Raw genomic sequence first — 26,240 nt, 5'->3', positions numbered from 1 at the left:
TGAATCAGTGAATCGATTCAGCGGTTTGAATCGCCAAATTTCAGCAGTTTGGCGGTTTGACACGCGATCCAAATCATGATTCGACTCACTGATTCATAAGGCTCTGAACCGCTGAATTGACTCACTGATTCATAACGCTTCGAAGCTTCATGAGGCCGTGTTTTGAAATCGTCATCACTATATAAGTCGTTATTTAGGGGTTTTTTTGCGCACAGAAACTATTCTCGTCTTCATAAAGTTATTGTAGAGCCGCTGTAGTGAGATGGACTTTGTAACTTTAGTCTTTAGTGTCTTTTAAGGGTCTTGAGAGTGTAAAGTTGAGCCAATGGAGGCCTTTCAGAGCATCAGATTTACACTAAAATATCTTCATCTGTGTCTGAAGATGAACGGAGGTCTGACGGGTGTCCAACCACATGAGGCTCAGTCATTAATGACACAATTTACATTTTTGGCTGAACTAACCCTTTAAAGTTTATATATTTGAGGTTTGAGTATTCTGATTTAGCATTTGACTGATTGTATTCATTTTGAGGAGGACTGAATCTTTATTGTACAAGTGAGATAAATAAATGCTCACATTTAGTCTAGAACTACAATAACCATCATGTTCACACACACACACACACACCTCTGCACTTATTTTACTCAACATGAGGGCAGGAGAGCTGTCAGTCAAACTAATGTCAAAAAGTAACTCAGATATTTTGTTGTAAATTTGAAAAGTAATGCGTTACTTTACTAGCTACTTGGAAAAAGTAATATTATTACGTAACTCAAGTTACTTGTGCACAGGACTCACCCGCTGCTGGTGTTCTGATTGGCTGTCGGGCCGCTGGCAGGTTGGGCGCTGTGTCCTCTGGGTGGGACGGTCATACCTGAAGCACAGCGTGGCGTCCGAGAAGAGCCATTGATGGAGCTGAGGGCGGAGCCGGGGTCCCGAAGAGCTGCGGGGAAACCAGACGGGTCAGTGTGGCGGCAGCGCCTTAAGAACCAGCGAGGCATGGAGTGGAGGAAACGGCAGGTGAGGAAGTCTTGATGGAGGAGGACTCGAACCCCGAGCCTGCGGGACAGACCCCAGGACACCGGGACAGAACCGCTCTTCCTCTGAGACACACGGGCTCTGGGTGAAAGCAGAGCCATGACTTCTGACTCCAGGACTCTGAGAATCCTCCTTATAAAGTGGAGAGTGGCTTCTAGAAATCCCGCAGGCGCCTTCACTCCTCCCTCCATCCCTCCCTCCCTCCCTCCCTCCCTCCCTCCATCCCTCCCTCCCTCCCTCCCTCCCTCCATCCCTCCCTCCCTCCCTCCGATCGCTCTCCTGTTGAGATGAGAGTCTCACAATCAGATTAGTGTGATCGAGCTCCATTATCATCTCCAAGGAGAACCTGACCACTAATACAAAAATTGGTCGTGGCGGGGGTGTTGCAACAATCTATCAGTCCCTCCAGAAAAACGCGATTATGCGATCGCGTGATTTAACGCATAATCAGCCAAAGTCCGCATATTCATGCGGGGGCCGCATTTTTTCAAATACGCCGCACTTTCGCCGCATAAATTGCCTATTTCCGCGTGCAAAATATGCGGGGCTATCATGATTTCATAATCCCCGCATTTTCGTTGCAAAAAAAGTCATATATATTAGCAGAAAGTTGAAAAATTTTCGTTTACTTCACACAAGAGCCGCCATTTCCGCCTATTGCCATGGGAACGTTTTGAAGTGACGTGATTACCCGACGCGAACGTCATCGAAAAGCTTCAAACCCCGTGGAGAAACCACAGATACCGGTGAAACCATGATGAAGCACAAACTCCCATTGGCCAACAACAATAACAGCAAAAGAGCAAAGCAGTTTCCCTGTGTGCTGACTGATTTCAAAACACAGCATCATGAAGCTTTGAAGCGTTATGAATCAATGAGTCGATTCAGCGGTTTGAAGCGTTATGAATCAATGAGTTGATTCAGCGGGTTGAAGCGTTATGAATCAATGAGTCGATTCAGCGGTTTGAAGCGTTATGAATCAATGAGTCGATTCAGCGGTTTGAAGCGTTATGAATCAGTGAGTCGATTCAGCGGTTTGAAGCGTTATGAATCAGTGAGTCGATTCAGCGGTTTGAAGCGTTATGAATCAATGAGTTGATTCAGCGGTTTGAAGCGTTATGAATCAATGAGTCGATTCAGCGGGTTGGATCGCCAAAGTCACGTATTTCAGCAGTTTGACACGCGATCCGAATCATGAATCGACTCGATGATTCATAGCATCATGATGCTGTGTTTTGAAATCAGTCATCACTATATAAGTCGTTATTTAGTTTTTTTTGCACACAATAACTATTATCGTCGCTTCATAAAGTTATTGTAGAACCACTGTAGTGAGATGGACTTTGTAACGACGTCTTTAGTAGGCTACCTTTTATGGGTCTTGAGAGTGTACATTGTGCCAATGGAGGCCTTTCTGAGCCATCGGAATTCAACTAAAATATCTTAATTTGTGTCCAACAACATAAAGGGAAGTCATTAATGACAGAATTTTCCTTTTTAGGTGAACTAACCCTTTAAGAGATTGCACTTTGTGCATTGGAAGCACTCAAATGTCTGTTTTGTATAGCGACATCTGTAAAACAGGAAGTTATTTATTAATTTTTTCAGAAGTTGTAGCATATTCCTTTTGTAAAGCTACAGAACTTGATTGACTAAATGTTTTGTAAATTTGAGCCATTATTAAGGTCTTCAATAAAACAAGATGAGAACTTAAATATTCCAGCACTTTCTGTGATGTAGTGCTTTTTTTCTCTTTCTCATCAAACCGCAGTTTTTGCAAGTTCCCGCAATTTTATCGCATAAAATTGCATAAATATCCCGCATTTTTCATCGCATTTTTTAAGAAAACGTGCCGCATAATCAAGGATTTTTGCCCGCAACAATCACAAAAAAAGCCGCATTTTTCTGGAAGGACTGATCTATAGAGATATTCTTAATGTTACCCAGAAAACAGGTCACAGGTTTAATTTGTTTGAAGTACTAGTGCTAAATGTTACGCTCTTAAGGCCTGTACACACCGGGACGAATATCCGCGCTTATCGCCAGCGTTTTTCGGCGCGTCTTGAGTGTTCACACCCAAGCGATTTCCACTGGCGATGCGCGAGTGAACGTGCACATTCAGTCGATGCGCTCCCGGTACACAAGGTGGCGCTGCGGCACTTACGCTTCTGACACTCGCTTGTCACACAGAAGGAGAAGAGAGACAGTATTTACGTGCTTGCCAAAACCACAGATATATTATGTCTATGGCAAAACCATTCACACACTTTTTGCTAACTGGCAAGCAGCATTAGCAGTTCATCTTCTTCTTTGTCTACTTACTACTTCTTCGTCGTATCAGTGTGTGCTCGGCAAGACCGTTTTGTGCTTGAGCGCCACCAAGTGGTGTTTTACTGTCACTTCAGCAGCTCCAGGCACGTGAACAAAAGCGCGGATCTCATTGGTCGGACAGTTTTTTACGCGCCGCGTCAAAATAAAAAAACGAACCCGAGGCGTTTTTTTTTTAAATGACGCTTTTACGCCTGGCGTTTTGCGCGTCGGTGTGCACACTCACATTGGCGCCCATTGTTTAGTCACGAGGCGTTAAACGTCGGCGATAAACGCGCGCGAAAATCGTCCCGGTGTGAACAGGCCTTTAGATGTAAGAAAGAAATGCGTATTATCTCTAGCCTTGGCTACTGTATAAAGACCTCCAGGGCCCTATGCTGATTTCCTAAAAGAGTTCGCAGACTTTCTCTCAGATCTATTGGTCAACGTCGATAAAGCATTAATTGTTGGAGATTTTAACATACACGTAGATAACACAAATGATGCGTTAGGGGCTGCGTTTACAGATCTATTAAACTCCTTTGGTGTCAAGCAAAACGTCACTGGTCCCACTCATCGTCTTAATCACACACTAGATTTAATTATATCACATGGAACCAACCCAACCGATATAGATATTATACCGCAAAGTGATGATGTCACTGACCATTACATGGTAACTTGCTCTGAAAGGCCTCCATAGGCTCAACTTTACACTCTCAAGACCCTTAAAAGACACTAAAGACTAAAGTTACAAAGTCCATCTCACTACAGCGGCTCTACAATAACTTTATGAAGAGACGAGAATAGTTTCTGTGCGCAAAAAAACCCTAAATAACGACTTATATAGTGATGACGATTTCAAAACACGGCCTCATGAAGCTTCGAAGCGTTATGAATCAGTGAGTCGATTCAGCGGTTCAGAGCTTTATGAATCAGTGAGTCGATTCAGCGGTTCAGAGCGTTATGAATCAGTGAGTCGATTCAGCGGTTCAGAGCGTTATGAATCAGTGAGTCGATTCAGCGGTTCAGAGCGTTATGAATCAGTGAGTCGATCAGCGGTTCAGAGCGTTATGAGTCAGTGAGTCGATTCAGCGTTTCAGAGCTTTATGAATCAGTGAGTCGATTCAGCGGTTCAGAGCGTTATGAATCAGTGAGTCGATCAGCGGTTCAGAGCGTTATGAATCAGTGAGTCGATTCAGCGGTTCAGAGCTTTATGAATCAGTGAGTCGATTCAGCGGTTCAGAGCGTTATGAATCAGTGAGTCGATTCAGCGGTTCAGAGCGTTATGAATCAGTGAGTCGATCAGCGGTTCAGAACTTGCATACTGCGTCCTGCTGAAATCTGTCATGTTGCGCCACGTTATCGACCAGGCAGAACAATCCTTCCAACCACTATAGATAGATTCTCAAATAGCTTACCTGATCTGTCTCAGCTGCTCAGTGAACCCAAACAAACAGATGAACTAGAGGAAATGGCTAGCAGTATGAGCACCATCTTCTCTAGTACATTAGAAATTGTTGCACCAATTAGATTAAAAAAGGTTAGAGAGAAAACTAAAGCACTATGGTACAACAGTGCTACACATGTTATCAAGAGAGAAACTCGTAACTTAGAGCGTAAATGGAAACAAACTAATTTAGAGGTCTTTAGAATCGCGTGGAAAGATAGTATGTCACGTTATAAAAAGGCCCTAAAAGCAGCCAGAGCTGAGCATCTCCGCAAACTAATAGAAAATAACCAAAATAACCCAAGGTTTTTATTTAACACCGTGGCTAGACTAACAAATAAACAAGCATCGCCTGAGCAAAATATTCCGTCACAGTTTAGTAGTAATGATTTTATGAATTTCTTCACTGAAACAAAATTGTAAATGTACAATCTTTAAGGATGTCTTATGATTCAACCGCGATTATCGCCCGTCAAGAACTACTACACCGCTTTACAACTATAGGACAGGAAGAGCTAAATAAACTTATCATTGCATCTAAACCAACAACATGTTTATTAGATCCAATACCCACTAAACTACTGAAAGAGTTGTTACCTGTAGTGGAAGAGCCTCTTCTCAATATTATTAACTCATCTTTATCTTTAGGTCATGTTCCAAGAATATTCAAGTTGGCAGTCATAAAACCTCTCATTAAGAAGCCACAATTAGATCATAATAACCTGGCAAATTACAGACCAATTTCAAATCTTCCATTCATGTCGAAAATACTAGAAAAAGTTGTGTCCGCTCAATTGTGCTCTTTCTTGCAAGAAAATGATATCTATGAAAAATTTCAATCAGGATTCAGGCAGCATCACAGCACAGAAACTGCGCTCGTTAAAATCACAAATGATTTACTTCTAGCTTCTGACCAAGGCTGTATCTCAATACTAGTTCTACTCGATCTTAGTGCTGCGTTTGATACTATAGATCATAAAATACTATTAGATCGACTTCAAAATTACACTGGTGTTCAGGGACAGGCGTTAAACTGGTTTAGATCGTATTTATCAGACCGCTACCATTTTGTCTGTCTAAATGGGGAAAAATCAAAGATAACGTCAGTAGACTATGGGGTGCCGCAAGGATCCGTGCTAGGCCCTCTGCTATTCTCAATATATATGCTGCCACTTGGTAATATTATAAGAAAACATGGAATTAATTTCCACTGTTATGCTGATGACACTCTATTATATATTTCATCACGACCGGATGAAAACGCTAAATTATCTAAACTGACAGCGTGTGTTGAAGATATTAAATACTGGATGACGTGTCATTTTCTGCTATTAAATTCAGATAAAACAGAGGTGTTACTTATTGGTCCAAAAAACTGCCCACAAAACCTCTCGCAATACAACTTTAACTTGGAAGGATGTCCTGTCACTTTATCCACTACAGTAAAAGACCTGGGTGTTATATTAGACCGCAACTTGTCTTTCGAAAATCATATTTCATATGTTACAAGAACGGCATTTTTCCATCTTAGAAACATTGCTAAGCTACGTAACATGCTATCTATTTCTGATGCAGAAAAGTTAGTTCATGCATTCATGACCTCGAGACTAGATTACTGTAATGCTTTATTAGCTGGTTGTCCTGCATCATCAATAAACAAGCTACAGTTAGTCCAAAACGCAGCTGCTAGAGTTCTTACTAGGTCAAGAAAATATGATCATATAACACCAATTTTATCATCTCTACACTGGTTACCTGTGAAGTTCCGTATCAATTACAAAGTATTGCTACTGACCTATAAAGCCCTAAATGGTTTAGCTCCAGTGTATTTAACGGATCTTCTATCGCCCTACAATAATATATTAGGGCTGTCAAAAGATTAATCGCGATTAATCGCATCCAAAATAAAAGTTTGTGTTTACATAATATATGTGTGTGTACTCTGTTAATTATTATTTATATATAAATACACACACAAGCAGGTATATATTTAAGAAAATAATATTATTTTTATATATAAAACATTTATATTTATATATATTATAGATTATATAAATGTATATACATGCAAATATTTCTTAAATATATACATGCTTGTGTGTGTATTTATATATAAATAATAATTAACAGAGTACACACACATATATTATGTAAACACAAACTTTTATTTTGTATGCAATTAATCGCGATTAATCTTTTGACAGCCCTAGAATATATTTTAAAATGCAATTTATTTCTGTGATTCAAAGCTGAATTTATCATCATTAGTGTCACACGATCCTTCAGAAATCATTTTAATATCTAACATTTTTCTTTAACATTCTCTTTCTAACATTTTTCAATGTACATTTATGAAATGTACTTTCTGTAAAGCTGCTTTAAAACAATGTGTATTGTGAAAAGCGCTATACAAATAAATTTGAATTGAATTGAATTGAATTAATATGATGACCTGAGCTCATGACACATTTATGATTATTATCAGTGTTTTTTCAGGATTGTTTAATGAATATAAAGTTTAAAAAAAAACAGCATTTATCTGAAATATTTTAGCTTTTGCAACATTATTAATGTCTTTACTGTCACTTGATCAATTTAATGTGTCCTTGCTGAATAAATGTATTAATTTCTTTAAGTTATTTCCCCCAAAAATAAAATAATAATAATTCTTGCCGACCCAAAACTGTTGAACGGTGATACAAAGCTTTACATTTCAGATAAATGCTGTTCTTTTGAATTTTATATTATTAAATAATCCTAAAAAAAACACTGATAATAATCATAAATGTGTCTTGAGCTCACGTCATCATATTAGAATGATTTCTGAAGGATCATGTGATGATAAATTCAGCTTTGAATCACAGAAATAAATTGCATTTAAAAAAAATATTCTCATAGAAAATAGTTATTTTACATTTTAATAATATTTCACAATATTCCAGTTTTTTTTTTTTTTTTAATAACATAAATGCAGCCTCGGTGAGCAGAAGAGACTTCTTTAAAAACAATCAAAATAGTACAGTTTGCAAACTTTTGACTGGTATTGTATGTCTATATATATATATATATATATATATATATATATATATATATATATATATATATATATATATATATGCATGCATGTGTGCGCGTGCTTCTAAACATTTCAATAGATATATTTTTATTAATAATCAATCAATTTTATTTTATATAATTAATTAATATTATTCAATTCCATTTTGAGCCCATGTTGCAAATTAAAGAAAAATAAACAACAATATAAACAACAATATACAAAATATTATATGAATTCATATTAAATAAAATTGCAATAATAATAATAATAATTATTATAATAAAAAAAAATGTTTTTATTTGTATCAAAATATCTACAAATCTATTTATATTATTAGTAAATGACATGTCTTTTTATATTATTAAAAAGCAACAGATTAAACAAGAACAAATAAAAACAAATGTCACATTCAAATTAAATAAAATTACAATAAACATACTACTACTACTAAAAATAATAATTATTATGATAATTAGTAGTACTATAAATACTTTTATAAATTTAAATTGATTTTGAAGTATTTTTTTAACCTTTATAAAGGGCAATTGTTCCCTAATCTTTTTAAATGCGTCATATTTCATGTTTAATTATTTACATTGTATCAATAAGAATAAGTCACTAATAACTTTATAATTTAATGTGGAATTATTTGTTAAAAAATAAAATATAAATTAACTCTTTACTACCCTATTCATTTAGTAAACGACCTTAATTAATTATTTTAGATTTTCTAAAGCAAAAATAAAATTATGGAAACGTGTTAATTCACATTAACATATTTACAGAAAATTATATTAATTGTATCTTTCCTAGCACATGCAGTTTAACATTTATTAAACAACCTTAAATATTTATTTATTAACAACTATGTATTGATCTCAAAATTCAAGAATAACCACATCTACCTAATTAATAAATGAATGTTCTTCCAATGGCCTGCACGTTTTTGCCAAGTTTCCATGAAGATGATAACGGTATGGTTTCAGGGTTTGCTTTCTATTCGAGTTAAAATAGTGTTGTGTAAACGGCCTCAAAGTAAATAACTGATTACTTACAACGGAAATTAATCAATCAAAGACTAACTTCAGCTGATCTCAATCTCTCTTCCATTCATTCCCTACTATCCCTGTCAGAACAAGTCAAGTCACCTTCATTTATACAATCTCATCAGATATAGATGTGGGAAAATCAGCAATATTCAGCTGCGATTATGAGAAGATGTGCTTCCAGAAGTCTCTGGGCGATCTCCAGATGTTTTCCGCTGGGGAGTGAAGCATCATCCGCACTTCTTAAAGCAATTACCACACAGCGGGAGGTGTTTAACAAGATGTCCAGAGCTCAGGAGTAATGATTTCATAACAACATCTTACAGAACAAGAGGTCAAGAAAGGCTAGGCTGGAAGAAGAAATATTATTCTGCTAGATCAAGGACTAATATCTGTGTATTAACATGTGATTTCTCTCTGAAACGGTGTCCAACCCAGACCACTTGCTCAGATTTGAGGGGTAATTAATTGTGATTAACCTCTTAAGTGCTTCTCTGGCGATGGCAAATGCAGGAAACAACAGCCAGATTGACCTTAATTTGCTATCAGGGGACTCGTTCAGCATTTGCCAGAGCAGTGTCCATTAAACACACCAACACACACAGCAAAACAAGCTCCTGGTCAGCTGCAAAAGCTCTTTTAACGCTTATTAACCAGACACTAATGAGATGTATTATTTATTGTAACATTCTATTGCACGCCAGTGTTGTTATCGTTAACTAAAACTACTGATTTTTTAAAAACGGGCAAAAATTACATTAAATATTACCAAGCGCAAATAAGGCAATGGCTGTGAGTGTCAGACCAACTGCAACAATGAGCAATTAAACGCATTTTAAGATGATTTTAGGCAAAAAGGCTGAAAAATGCATTGTAGTCTATGTGAATATCATGTTTTGTTCTATTATAGCGCCACCAAGAGGCACAATCCGCGGAGTGAGCCCGAGGTGTGTCAATTTTGGTGAAAATATCTAATTTCGTTTTGGAGTTAAAGACATTTATATGAAAAAACACGTAAAAAATGACTGACACCTGACTTTGATTGGATTTTACTCCCCTTTACTATCAATATTTTGAAATTTGGGCATTAGCGTTTAGCTATCGACCTATGTTTCAGAACTTCTGACGCTGGTTTCGTCTCGATCGGGCTAGCGGTTGCGAAGATATCAGCTAACGTTTTTTAAGCGCTAAATTACAACGCTGCACAAACCATACGCCGAAACCTGGCAAGTCTGGTATCGTTGGACTCGGCAAGGATTCAGGAGACAAAAAAAGTTACTCCCATGAAAATAAGTCAATCACACCCAAAGTTATAAGCGTTTGGAGAGAAAAAAAATTCTCCACTAGGTGGCGCTGTTTCAGAACTTCTCAGGCTCCTTCAGGGCATCGTGCTGATGACCCATATAGAGTTTCGTAACAATCCGTTCATGTGTTCATAAAACACAGCATTTTAGCACATGATTCAAAATGGCCGACAGCCAAAATGGCCGATATGGTAAAATTGGATATCAATGATTTTTGGACAAACAGTTCAGAAGTTAAAAGCAAAAATAGGCATTTTCCATATCTCCGGACCAGTAGGTGGCGCTGCGCCGAAACGCTGCATGTTGCCTCAGGTCATGCTTGTGATCACATGTAACGAGTTTGGTTTGAATACGATAAAGCGTTGCGGAGATATAGCCTTAAGTGTATTTTCGCAACCACTACATAAAATTTGTTTGTGCGTTTATCGAAAACGATTTGACGAATCAACTTGAATTCCATAACTTTTTGTTGGCACCGCCTGAAGATGATCTGGTTAAATTTTCGTGCAAATCATACGAACCGTCTCGGACGAGTTCGCAAAAGTAGGTTTTTCGGAAAACTCAAAATGGCGGAAAATTATGAATTTTGTCTCTATCCCTTAGGGTTCAAAAGTTATTAGCATAAACATGAGTGCCACTTTGCACAGGCGGTGGCGCTAGAGGGATTGAGTTAGAGACTCCAAATTTGCTACAGTGACAGTAGGGACTGTCCTCTATCAGTGTCCCAAATTACACAACTTTCCCGCAAGCGGTTCTATGGGCTGCGATAGACTCAAGAGCGGATGAAGAAGAAGAAGAAATATATCTGCAAGCAGCAATACCGGGGGCAAGCGCAAATAAGAAAACAAGACAAAATAGCTGGAGTGTCAGATAAACTGCAACAATGAGCAATTAAACACATTTTAAGATGATTTTAGGCAAAAAGGCAGAAAAATGCAATTTGTTGAAATGGGAATTTCATGTTTTGTTCTATTATAGCGCCACCAAGAGGCACAATCCTACAATGTGTCCGCGGAGTGATCCCATACATGTGTCAATTTTGGTGAAAATATCTCATTTAGTTTTGGAGTTATATACATTTATATGAAAAAACGTAAAGAATATGTTAAGTGATATAGCCTTAAGTGTATTTTCGCAACCGCTTCGTAAAATTTGCTTGTGCGTTTATCGAAAACGATTTGACGAATCAACTTGAATTCCATAACGTTTTGTCATCATGGTCTGAAGATGTTCTGGTTCAATCTGGTTTTCCTTCGGTGCTTGGCCCCTAATTTGCACCTTCGAAACAAAACAATAAACAGCCAATATCCTAATATGCATACTAATAAGCTACTAGTTAATAGTGAGAATTGGACCCTAAACTAAAGTCTGGGGGTCATGCCCTCACTGGGGGCAACATAATGCTTTACTCTTTGAGCTACAGGAAAGCCTGATGATTAGATTTATTGATGATATTTAGGGTACTTTTCTTGTTATTGTGACTGAAAAAAAGCTGAAATGAAATGTTTTCATCAATATTGACTTGCACCTTGAATTGTCGCCAACTTAATTTTAGGCTAGTTTGGCTGTAGTTTAACATTTTTTACAGCATTTTACTGCTAAATGTAGCGACACAGCATTAGTTGAGCGATATGACCCAAACACATCATCAAATATAATGCTAATGCTAAACACATGCTAATTACTCAGCTTACCTTGACTGTACGATGCGGTGTGTAATGACTTTTGCACAGAGTCTTTAGTCTGTAGAGCAAAGAAAACACACAAAGTTTATCATTTACACAACCTGCCGCTCCTCAGACCAGAGATAAACCCTTTTACTGTCTTTCCCCTTAACTGTCACTTGGATACTTATTATTATTATTATTATACTAAGTTATGACTACAAATTACTTAATATGAATGTGTTTTAATATGAAGGTAAATTGATGCCTTAAAGAATCGCAAGTGCAGGGTAAGATTTGTGAAAGTGTACACAAGATTGCAAGCGTAAATTAAATTTGCATGCGCAAGATAAGTTTTGTAAAGGTGTAAATTGTCTTTCAAGTGTAAGAAAAAAATATTTGCAGCATTTTACTGTTATTCGTAAGTGTAATCCATGTATTGTGAAACTGCAGCTTCATGTTAACGCAAAATCAATATGATCTGTATTCTTCTGACTTCCATTTTTCCGTGCTAAGACTTTTGACATGTTTCTTTCGCCAAGATACGGCCAAAATCATTGCACGACTGTGAAGTTGTGCGAACATCGATTTGCGAGCGAAAACATCAGAGCCAGGAACTGCAAACCAGATTGAGCGTGTAAAACCAGACTTTGTGTAAAGAATATATAAACTGCTGCAAATGTCGAAATGACTTGTTGTGAACGTAGGGCAAAAAAGTTCCCGAAAGAAACCGATTTGTACAGTTCCGTCTTTCTTTTAGCTGCGCTTAAAGTTTTGGCGCGATTCTCTCACTCGCTCAGTTTTGCAAGCGCGAGGAGGAAGGCGGGTCCACCTTCTTCTGTAGCCAATCACAAGAGCTGCTCGCTGACTCTGGATTTATCCTCATCTGATTGGTTCAATAAAGACCCCAGACGCCAGAACACATCTTAATCTTCATTTGGCTAAGAATCGTTCTCACTGCCGAAATCGTACTTTTAATGCACACATACATGTTAATAAATAAATAAATAAATAAAGCACGGTTGCTTAATAAGCTGTGCACCGTTCAAGGCTGACTATATGTGTTCATCCTGAATTTTGAGCTGGTGTGTCGTTATTGGATTGGTTTGGCATTTTTTTTTTTTTTTTTTTTTTTTTTTTATTTATTTATTGATCAACAAGCAAAATTCCATTTGCAATCATTTTACACAGGAAAACATGAGACATACAGGTGCATACATACAATTATGTATATACAAGCACCCATAAAATTAAAAAAATTAAATTAAATAAAAATAAACAAAATAATAATGTTTACATTCTTATTGACCAAAGGTGTAGGCTGAAGCTAAAGCTTATATTATGCCTACCCTTAACTCCACACAAGCAGCACTAATTAACACTCATTTAATATGACAAATATAGGATTTTCTCAATGTGTATTTAAAAAAAAAAAAAAAAAAAAACATGCATTATTATTATTATTATTATTATTATTATTACCATCATTACCACTACCAACACTGTCATCATTACCATCATGATTACTACTATTATTAACATCACTATTCAGTATATCTTTTCATTACCAATCTTTTATAAAGTATTTTAAACTGTATTAATGAATTAACCTTTTTTAATTCATCAGGGAAACTATTCCAAAGCTGAACACCTTTATTTGATGGGCAGTTTCTTCTTAAATTAGTTCTACAATATGGTATATCAAACATATATGTCCCTCTAAGATCGTAATTACTATCTCTCAAGCTGAACATAGCTTGCAAGGAATGAGGGAGCGAGTGTTGTCTTGCCTTATACACAAGTTTAGTAGTGTACAAATCTACCAAGTCGTAGAATTTTAATGTTTTCAACTGGATAAACAAGGAATTCGTTGGGGTATTATATGGAGAATGTGTAATTATTCTGATGGCCTTCTTTTGTAGTAGAAAAACTGGAGTAGTTCTAGATTTATATGTATTTCCCCAGATTTCTATTCCATTATGTTAAATATGGAGTGATGAATATATACATTGAAATTGTATATATTATAAAATCTGCTTACACCACTGAGCTGATGTTATACTTTACAATCAAAACATTTAATACCCATTCTTTAATACCCAATAATACCATTCTGATTAAGACTTTTTCAGACCACATTTCATGGTATTTAACACTTAATTATATATTTTGAAATATGGTCCTGGTCGCACTGTATTGATTCTGATTACTATAGTGTGACTGATCAAACTATTATATGTAGCTAGTATGAATAACAAAATGCTTTCTCTGTGTCCAGATTTGACAGTAGGCTAATACAAAACTGATACTTCAAATCAATATAAAAACTCAACTTTGACAAAGAGTAGTCGTTCATAATATATATATATATTAATATAAATCAAATAAAAACTAATTATGTCTGAATTAAAACCCAGCAAACAGGGAATACACAGCCATGTTTATGTTTATATATAGGGATATAAAGCCATCTAGAGGTTAAACGATTGTATTACAGATGACAAATGGTGCATCATTTAGAGATGCCCTTAAAATACATGTTAAAGGAAAAATAATAATTTAATACTAACACTACTACTACTACTAATAATAAGTAATAATAATAATTCTGGAATCGCCCCTGATCAGTAGACATTATGAAATTATGCATGCAGTAGTGCAGATACTATACTTTTAGCATCATCAAGATAAAGTAATATCATGTCATGATGATGATGATGATGATGATAAGGATACACTGAATATACATTTTCTTTCTTAACACACTAGCTGGGAATGCCGAGCCAAATGAAGATAAAGATGTGTTGATAAAGATGCACCTTGAACGGTGCACAGCTTATTAAGCAACCGTGCTTTATTTATTTATTTATTTATTAACATGTATGTGTGCATTAAAAGTACAATTTCGGCAGTGAGAACGATTCTTAGCCAAATGAAGATAAAGATGTGTTCTGGCGTCTGGGGTCTTTATTGAACCAATCAGATGAGGATAAATCCAGAGTCAGCGAGCAGCTCTTGTGATTGGCTACAGAAGAAGGTGGACCCGCCTTCCTCCTCGCGCTCGCTAAACTGAGCGAGTGAGAGAATCGCGGCAAAACTTTAAGCGCAGCTAAAAGAAAGACGGAACTGTACAAATCGGTTTCTTTCGGGAACTTTTTTGCCCTACGTTCACTACAAGTCATTTAGACATTTGCAGCAGTTTATATATTCTTTACGCAAAGTCTGGTTTTACACGCTCAATCTGGTTTGCAGTTCCTGGCTCTGATGTTTTCGCTCGCAAATCGATGTTCGCACAACTTCACAGTCGTGCAATGATTTTGGCCGTATCTTGGCGAAAGAAACATGTCAAAAGTCTTAGCACGGAAAAATCAGAAGAATACAGATCATATTGATTTTGCGTTAACATGAAGCTGCAGTTTCACAATACATGGATTACACTTACGAATAACAGTAAAATGCAGCAAATATTTTTTTCTTACACTTGAAAGACAATTTACACCTTTACAAAACTTATCTTGCGCATGCAAATTTGATTTACGCTTGCAATCTTGTGTACACTTTCACAAATCTTACCCTGCACTTGCGATTCTTTAAGGCATCAATTTACCTTCATATTAAAACACGTATACGGGCATTCTACATTTACTTCACTATATTACTATTAAATCCTAATCTAGTCATGACAAACTATATATCATTGGAAAGGTCTAAGACTCAAGAATACATATTTGTTGATGATTTTGCAGAAAATATATATTTTGGAAGAGTAATGGATTAATATATGACAAGAGTGTGCATCAAAAAATACAGGAGTTTTCACCTTTGTAACAAAATGTCAACAACCACACTCTTAATCATTCAAACTTTGATTTTCATGCTAAAAGTTCATAACATAAACATTGATTCTAGTATTTAGCCAGAAAATAATATTATATATAGAGGATATCTAACTAGGACCTTTAGGAATCACCAATATGGTGTGTCTAACCCCTAGTGGATTTTTGGAGGTTATGCAGCTAAAAGTCTTACAGAAAACTCATTTTTTGAGTTTTTGACCTAAAATTTTGAACACAACTTGGTTAGAATTTTGGCTTTGACGTTGTCTTTTTTAGGCTGAAACCTATATTAATTTATATATTTTTTAATAACATAAAAAATATGTATTTTATTATATTTTTATAACAATAAACTTAAAATTCTATAACTTTTATATAATTTAATTCTATAATTCCACTTCAGCAATAATCTGCCAAGTGTCTTCTTTTAAAAGAGACCAACCATAAGTCTTTAGTCCAAAGGGTTCATGAATTACAACCATTTAAGTTTGAGTAGTGCATTTTCACGAAATGCTCAAAAAGGGGGATGACAGAAACTTCAACTTTTCCTCAATATTTGAAGTGAATGTTTAATGTTTAAAAGTGTTTCTTACCTTGCTTTTACTGCTACACTCGGGCAGGAGGTTCTTGCAGCTCTTGTGGACGTTCACAGCACAATCTGAATATCCAAATGGAGATGGTGGAAGACAGAAAACAGGTTAGCACTGTCCTTATCACAACTGAAACTACACATGAACGGCGGGATTCGAAGAACTGCAATACGAGACCTTTATGTTTCGCAACACTGCTTTTATATTGAAAGGATAGAAAGGAATCAGAAGATCAGATATGAAACGCTAACGTTGGTTTTTGCTATAAAAGCCCTGATAAACGCCAGCAAACGGGGCTGAAGAGCTTTCAGAAGTGCTCATTATCCATTCAAAAGCCGTATCCCCGCAGGACATTTTCCACTTTTCACCCCACAAAGTGACCGATTCCATCCATTTAACCTAAATAGAAACACACCAGACTGAGCGTCTGATCAATGCCTCCATCACATGACCTCCAGCGGGAAACACTGACAGCTGATCAACATATCATAGTGTTATGGAATATAACTAGGGCTTGACATTAACCCTCTACGCACACACACTAGCAACAGAATCGCCATTGGCTAGCAAATTTTTTTGTTTAGTCACACACACACACACACACACCTTTTTTGTGGCAAGCCTAATGCTCAGTCCTTCCAGAAAAATGCGCTTTTTTTTGTGATTGTTGCGGGCAAAAATCCTTGATTATGCGGCACGTTTTCTTAAAAAATGCCATGGAAATTGCGGGAACTTGCAAAAACTGCAGTTTGATGAAAAAGAGAAAAAAAAGCACTACATCACAGAAAGTGCTGGAATATTTAAGTTCTCCTCTTGTTTTATTGAAGACCTTAATAATGGCTCAAATTGACAAAACACTGAGTCAAACAAGTTCTGTAGCTTTACAAAAGGAATATGCTACAACTTCTGAAAAAATGAATAAATAACTTCCTGTTTTACAGATGTCGCTTTACAAAACTGACATTTGAGTGCAATCTCTTAAAGGGACAGTTCACCCAAAAATGTAAATTGTGTCATTAATGACTGAGCCTCATGTGGTTGGACACCCGTCAGACCTCCGTTCATCTTCAGACACAAATGAAGATATTTTAGTGTAAATCTGATGCTCTGAAAGGCCTCCATTGGCTCAACTTTACACTCTCAAGACCCTTAAAAGACACTAAAGACTAAAGTTACAAAGTCCATCTCACTACAGCGGCTCTACAATAACTTTATGAATCGGCGAGAATAGTTTCTGTGCGCAAAAAAACCCTAAATAACGACTTATATAGTGATGACGATTTCAAAACACGGCCTCATGAAGCTTCGAAGCGTTATGAATCAGTGAGTCGATTCAGCGGTTCAGAGTGTTGTGAATCAGCGAGTCGATTCAGCGGTTCAAAGCGTTGTGAATCAGCGAGTCGATTCAGCGGTTTGGAGCGTTATGAATCAGTGAGTCGATTCAGCTGTTCGGAGCGTTATGAATCAGTGAGTTGATTCATGATTCGGATTCCGTGTCAAACCGCTGCAAATACGTGACTTTGGCGATCAAAACCGCTGAATCGACTCGCTGATTCATAACACTCCAAACCGCTGAATCGACTCACTGATTAATAACGCTCCAAACCGCTGAATCAACTCACTGATTCATAACGCTCCAAACCGCTGAATCGACTCACTGATTCATAACGCTCCAAACCGCTGAATCGACTCGCTGATTCATAACGCTCCAAACCGCTGAATCGACTCACTGATTCATAACGCTCCGAACCGCTGAATCGACTCACTGATTCATAACGCTCCAAACCGCTGAATCGACTCGCTGATTCATAACGCTCCAAACCGCTGAATCGACTCACTGATTCATAACGCTCCAAACCGCTGAATCAACTCACTGATTCATAACGCTCCAAACCGCTGAATCGACTCACTGATTCATAACGCTCCAAACCCCTGAATCGACTCACTGATTCATAACGCTCCAAACCGCTGAATCGACTCACTGATTCATAACGCTCCAAACCGCTGAATCGACTCACTGATTCATAATGCTCCAAACCGCTGAATCGACTCACTGATTCATAACGCTCCAAACCCCTGAATCGACTCACTGATTCATAACGCTCCAAACCGCTGAATCGACTCACTGATTCATAACGCTCCAAACCGCTGAATCGACTCACTGATTCATAATGCTCCAAACCGCTGAATCGACTCACTGATTCATAATGCTCCAAACCGCTGAATCGACTCACTGATTCATAACGCTCCAAACCCCTGAATCGACTCACTGATTCATAACGCTCCAAACCGCTGAATCGACTCACTGATTCATAACGCTCCAAACCGCTGAATCGACTCACTGATTCATAATGCTCCAAACCGCTGAATCGACTCACTGATTCATAATGCTCCAAACCGCTGAATCAACTCACTGATTCATAATGCTCCAAACCGCTGAATCAACTCACTGATTCATAACGCTCCAAACCGCTGTATCGACTCACTGATTCATAACGCTCCAAACCGCTGAATCGACTCACTGATTCATAACGGTCCGAACCGCTGAATCGACTCACTGATTCATAACGCTCCAAACCGCTGAATTGACTCACTGATTCATAACGCTCCAAACCCCTGAATCGACTCACTGATTCATAACGGTCTGAACCGCTGAATCGACTCACTGATTCATAACGCTCCAAACCGCTGAATCGACTCACTGATTCATAACGCTCCAAACCCCTGAATCGACTCACTGATTCATAACGCTCCAAACCCCTGAATCGACTCACTGATTCATAATAGGGATGTTTACCGATGCCCGTTTGACCGATGGTTGACCGTATCAACGTTAACCGATCAAAGTTGTCGGTAAAAATAAAAAGTGATCTCTAAATGAGGCTATTATAGACAGTGGACGAAACGCTACTACAGTTCGCCATCTCATTCAAAAGCTTTTAGTGTGAAGTGAACAAATCCCTCACACTCAATTTTCCATAACTCGACTGTTTACACTTAATAAACCAATAAAAACATTTGGCGCAAATTTTAGTCTTTAATAATTGAGTTATTGCTTTTTTTTTTTAAACATAGGATAAAAACAATAATAATGATATAATATAAATTATTAATCCAAACTAAGACTAGTAAAAAATGCTGAATTATAAATTGTGACATTAAAAAAATCTATGTTATGTTAAACCAGAACCAAAATATAAAGCTATGATTATACATTTTTATAAGGTAATAACCTGCATTTTTAACTCGTCAGACTTACGTTTTTGTCGGACGTATAACAAATATGGCATAAATAATAATAATTATTTTTATTGTTTTATGATGCATAGCCTACATCTTTATTGTGGAAGTATAATGATCCGGGTTATTGTTTTATAGATAATCTAATTAATAAAAAATAAAATAAGTATTTGGATACATAAAAATTAGCAAAATTAACATTTTTATTAAGTAACAATTGCAGTAAAAATAAGTTAATTTTAGTTACATTAACAAGCTTTAGTCTTTAATAATCATCTAATAAATCATTGATTTCCTCATAAGAAAGCAGATCACATTTAAATATGCTCAAATAATTGATAATTGAACATTTATTTGAGCAAATCTGTGTAATTATTTTAGCAATAAATGAGGTCAGTGTATGATCACAGCTCAGTGTGGATATCAAGCAGCAGCTAATGACTTAAAACAGGAACAGGAAGTAGAACTCCACGAGGATCATTCCTAATCCTGTTATCGCATCACATGACCCGCTCGCTTGAAGAAGAAGAACGACATCAGGCATGTGGAGATCATGTGACCGCTCAGAGAATCATCATCATCATCATCATCATCATCATCATCATCAGAGCGGCCACAGGAAACCAAACATCAGCATTCCTCCAAAAGCAGAATAAAAGTGCTTAGAAAGCTCAAGAACCAAAACCACAAGAACAATCATAACTGCACAAACAATAACCATATCAGACACTGGCTGATCTTTACTCTTTAATACATATTCTACTATATCACTGATCAGCTCATTTCAATCATCATAAAGTCATTGAAAATATGATTTTAAAAGTCCTCATTATTAGATAAAAATTCAAAAATATGATTTAAAAAGTTCTCATTATTGATACAAATAAAAATTATGATTTTAAAAGTTCTCATTATTAGATAAAACGTCAAAAATATTATTTTAAAAATCATAATAGTGAGGTAAAAAGTCAAAAATATGACATGCTACGCCATAATTATAAGATAAAAAGTGAAAAATATGATTTTAAGTCACAATAGTGAGTCGAAAAAGTCGAAAATACAACATGCAAGTCATGATTATAAGATAAAATGTTGAAAATATGATTTTAAAAGTCATAATAGTTGGTTAAAAAGTCAAAAATATGACATGCTGAGTCTTAATTATAAGATAAAATGTTGAAATATGATTTTAAAAGTCATAATAGTGAGTTAAAAACTCAAACATATGGCATGCTGAGTGAGTCATAATTATAAGATAAAAAACTAAAAATATGATTTTAAAAGTCCTAATTATTGATAAAAATTTAAAAAATATGATTTTAAAAGTCCTCATTATTAGATAAAAAGTGAAAAATATGACATGCTGAGTCATAATTATAAGATAAGAAGTGAAAAATATGATTTTAAAAGTCATAATGAGTTAAAAAGTGAAAAATATGACATGCTGAGTCATTGTGAGATGAACAGTTGAAATTAGGACTTAATTCTAAATCTTGAACCATTCAACCACCCAGAAGACCCTAGCAACCACAGAACAACCAGCCAGAAGACCCTAGCAACCACAGAACAACCACTCAGAAGACCCTAGCAACCACAGAACAGCCATTCAGAAGACCCTAGCAACCACAGAACAACCACTCAGAAGACCCTAGCAACCACAGAACAACCATTCTGAAGACCCTAGCAACCACAGAACAACCACTCAGAAGACCCTAGCAACCACAGAACAACCACTCAGAAGACCCTAGCAACCACAGAACAACCACTCAGAAGACCCTAGCAACCACAGAACAACCACTCAGAAGACCCTAGCAACCACAGAACAACCACTCAGAAGATCCTAGCAACCACAGAACAACCATTCAGAAGACCCTAGCAACCACAGAACAACCATTCTGAAGACCCTAGCAACCACAGAACAACCACTCAGAAGACCCTAGCAACCACAGAACAACCACTCAGAAGACCCTAGCAACCACAGAACAACCACTCAGAAGACCCTAGCAACCACAGAACAACCAGCCAGAAGACCCTAGCAACCACAGAACAACCATTCAGAAGACCCTGGCAACCACAGAACAGCCACTCAGAAGACCCTGGCAACCACAGAACAACCACTCAGAAGACCCTGGCAACCACAGAACAACCATTCAGAAGACCCTGGCAACCACAGAACAACCATTCAGAAGACCCTGGCAACCACAGAACAACCACTCAGAAGACCCTGGCAACCACAGAACAACCATTCAGAAGACCCTGGCAACCACAGAACAACCATTCAGAAGACCCTGGCAACCACAGAACAACCACTCAGAAGACCCTAGCAACCTCAGAAGACCCTAGCAACCACAGAACAACCATTCAGAAGACCCTGGCAACCACAGAACAGCCACTCAGAAGACCCTGGCAACTACAGAACAACCATTCAGAAGACCCTGGCAACCACAGAACAACCATTCAGAAGACCCTAGCAACCTCAGAAGACCCTAGCAACCACAGAACAACCATTCAGAAGACCCTGGCAACCACAGAACAGCCACTCAGAAGACCCTAGCAACCACAGAACAGCCACTCAGAAGACCCTGGCAACCACAGAACAACCATTCAGAAGACCCTGGCAACCACAGAACAACCATTCAGAAGACCCTGGCAACCACAGAACAACCACTCAGAAGACCCTAGCAACCACAGAACAGCCACTCAGAAGACCCTGGCAACCACAGAACAGCCACTCAGAAGACCCTGGCAACCACAGAACAACCACTCAGAAGACCCAGGCAACCACAGAACAACCACTCAGAAGACCCTAGCAACCACAGAACAACCATTCAGAAGACCCAGGCAACCACAGAACAACCATTCAGAAGACCCTGGCAACCACAGAACAACCATTCAGAAGACCCTAGCAACCACAGAACAACCACTCAGAAGACCCTGGCAACCACAGAACAACCATTCAGAAGACCCTGGCAAACACAGAACAACCATTCAGAAGACCCTGGCAACCACAGAACAGCCACTCAGAAGACCCTGGCAACCACAGAACAGCCACTCAGAAGACCCTAGCAACCACAGAACAACCATTCAGAAGACCCTAGCAACCTCAGAAGACCCTAGCAACCACAGAACAACCATTCAGAAGACCCTGGCAACCACAGAACAACCATTCAGAAGACCCAGGCAACCACAGAACAGCCACTCAGAAGACCCTGGCAACCACAGAACAGCCACTCAGAAGACCCTAGCAACCACAGAACAACCATTCAGAAGACCCTGGCAACCACAGAACAGCCACTCAGAAGACCCTAGCAACCACAGAACAGCCACTCAGAAGACCCTAGCAACCACAGAACAGCCACTCAGAAGACCCTAGCAACCACAGAACAACCATTCAGAAGACCCTAGCAACCACAGAACAGCCACTCAGAAGACCCTAGCAACCACAGAACAGCCACTCAGAAGACCCTAGCAACCACAGAACAACCACCCAGAAGACCCTAGCAACCACAGAACAACCAGCCAGAAGACCATAGCAACCACAGAACAGCCACTCAGAAGACCCTAGCAACCACAGAACAGCCACTCAGAAGACCCTAGCAACCACAGAACAACCATTCAGAAGACCCTAGCAACCACAGAACAGCCACTCAGAAGACCCTAGCAACCACAGAACAGCCACTCAGAAGACCCTAGCAACCACAGAACAACCACCCAGAAGACCCTAGCAACCACAGAACAACCAGCCAGAAGACCATAGCAACCACAGAACAGCCACTCAGAAGACCCTAGCAACCACAGAACAGCCACTCAGAAGACCCTGGCAACCACAGAACAACCAGCCAGAAGACCCTGGTAACTCTTTCTGGTGGGAACCTGACGTCATGTCTGATAGTGTAATGTAAACATGTTGAATCTTTACACTGAACACACGGATCTCAATGCATTGCAATCAGAGGCAAATGCGCGCGCCTGAGCCCCAGCCTGAGGAATAAAGCGCCTGAGGAATAAAGCGCCTGAGGTCCTGCGACACTGACCCGCTCCACTAGCCAATGACAGCTGACCTCTCCGCAACCGAGAAAACTTTCCGCTGTTTAACGCCTCTGTCATTTCAACAGGTCACAGCGGACACACCTGTAGCTGACCCTTCACCTGTAGCTGACCCTTCACCTGCGCGAAGCACGAGCCGGACGTGTGTGAAGAGTTTGAAGCTGTTTTAGCCGCTGTGTGTTTATTAGCTCTGTTAGCAAACACCTGTTGCACTGGACAAACTCACCTTTAATGACGCCGTCACGCGCGTTACGATCGCATCACTTCAAACAGCACTCGGGTTACTATGACAGCCACACGAAAACAACAACACATCACTTGGCAACCTTAAAAAAAGCAGCGCCAATCGCGACTGCTGGATGTAGATTGACTGTCCCAGCACTGCGCCGCGCGGCATTATGGGACAGGAGCGCATTCCACAGGCTGAGTCCCACATTTAAAGCGACAGGCGCGATTTACACTGAGTGGAGTGTGTTTATGGCTCGAGGAATAATATAATAAAATAAAATAAAATATAATATAATATAATATAATATAATATAATATAATATAATATAATATAATATAATATAATATAATATAATATAATATAATATAATATAATATAATATAATTAATATAATATAATATAATATAATATAATAAATATAATATAATAAATATAATATAATAAATATAATATAATAAATATAATTAATATAATATAATATAATATAATATAATATAATATAATATAATATAATATAATAAATATAATAAATATAATATAATAAATATAATATAATAAATATAATATAATTAATATAATATAATAAATATAATTAATACAATATAATAAATATAATATAATAAATATAATTAATATAATATAATAAATATAATTAATACAATATAATAAATATAATATAATAAATACAATTAATACAATATAATAAATATAATATAGTAATTATAATTAATACAATATAATATAATTAATACAATATAATAAATATAATATAATGTAATAATAGAATGTAATAATAGAATAAAATAAAATATAATTAATACAATATAATAAATATAATTAAATAATAAATATTATATAATATATTAAATATAATATAATATAATGTAATAATATAATAAAATATAATATAATTTAATAATATATAAAATAATTAATACAATATAATAAATATAATTAATATAATATAATAAATATAATTAATACAATATAATAAATATAATATAATAAATACAATTAATACAATATAATAAATATAATATAGTAATTATAATTAATACAATATAATATAATTAATACAATATAATAAATATAATATAATGCAATAATAGAATGTAATAATAGAATAAAATAAAATATAATTAATACAATATAATAAATATAATTAAATAATAAATATAATATAATATATTAAATATAATATAATATAATGTAATAATATAATAAAATATAATATAATGTAATAATGTATCAAATAATTAATACAATATAATAAATATAATTAATATAATATAATTAATACAATATAATAAATATAATATAAAGTAATAATATAAATAATATAATAAATATAATATAATATATTTAATATAATATATATAATGTAATAATATAATTAATATAATATAATAATATAATACATTAAATATAATATAATGTAATAATATAATGTAATATAAAATAATATAATGTAATATAATATATAATACATATTTATATTATATATATATATTTTTTTTTTTATATTTCCATGAATAATGAAAGAATGAGATTTTAAAAACTATAAAAACTAAAATATTATATCCAACCAACCAACCATAATTCAATAAAAGATAAATATGGAAAATAAAAATACATATATAAAAAAAAATTTGTGTGTGTCTGTGTAAAAATAAAATAAACAAATCTGATATTATATATCTTATACAGTATATTAAAATAAATATATTTACTGCACATATATTTATATTTAATTATAATTGTTTATAAAAAATAAATATAATATACACAACAGTAGTTTTTAAAATCTCCTCCATTACTGATTGTGTGTATATAATTTCAATCTTTCAATTCATACATTCACCAATTTATATATATGTGTGTGTGTGTGTGTGTGTGTGTGTGTGTGTGTGTGTGTGTGTGTGTGTGTGTGTGTGTGTGTGTGTGTGTGTGTGTGTGTGTGTGTGTGTGTGTGTGTGTGTGTGTGTGTGTGTGTGTGTGTGTGTGTGTGTGTGTGTGTGTGTGTGTGTGTGTGTGTGTGTGTGTGTGTGTGTGTGTGTGTGTGTAGTAAAATAAAAAATATTGTAAATTTTTATCTACATAATTTCACATATGGGGGAATTTAATTTCCAAAATAAATTTACGATAATAAATATATCTTCATATTTTCAAATAACCATGGAAATGTTACTAGCCCTGATCTCCAATACTTACAAGATGAAGCTATCCATAATTGTATCTCATTAATCCATCATTTGCACATCCATCAGAAGTGTAGCAGATGATGTGTAATATTTCGGCGTCACACTAGTGATTTCTGTCTGTGTGCTGTAATGAGGCTGAGCGGGTTCAGATTAATTGAAGAGTGGACAGAAAGGGTCTGAAAATACATCAGCATGACTTGTTTAATAAGCAGAGTCATAAATCATATTT

General features: G+C 36.3%; 1 protein-coding gene across 2 annotated transcripts in view; it reads right to left on the bottom strand.

Moving 5' to 3' along the window:
- arhgef18b (rho/rac guanine nucleotide exchange factor (GEF) 18b) overlaps window positions 1-26,240 on the bottom strand; it is a 92,798-nt gene that overhangs the window by 57,384 nt on the left and 9,174 nt on the right. Inside the window, exons 1-4 of one of the 2 annotated variants that reach the window (XM_079808051.1) lie at window positions 23,808-23,979; window positions 16,298-16,362; window positions 11,899-11,947; window positions 800-944 (exon numbers count right to left, since the gene is read on the bottom strand). In XM_079808051.1, the coding sequence (XP_079664177.1) occupies window positions 800-873 (74 nt within the window). In that variant the 5' untranslated portion in view covers window positions 874-944; window positions 11,899-11,947; window positions 16,298-16,362; window positions 23,808-23,979. Of the gene's footprint in view, window positions 1-799; window positions 945-11,898; window positions 11,948-16,297; window positions 16,363-23,807; window positions 23,980-26,240 lie in introns of those variants that run through there. The other variant, XM_079808050.1, reaches the window with a different exon arrangement.

Source organism: Gobio gobio (assembly GCF_949357685.1).
Source record: "Gobio gobio genome assembly, chromosome: 24".
Taxonomy (NCBI): Eukaryota; Metazoa; Chordata; class Actinopteri; order Cypriniformes; family Gobionidae; genus Gobio; species Gobio gobio.
This window is presented reverse-complemented; position numbering and strand designations above follow the sequence as displayed.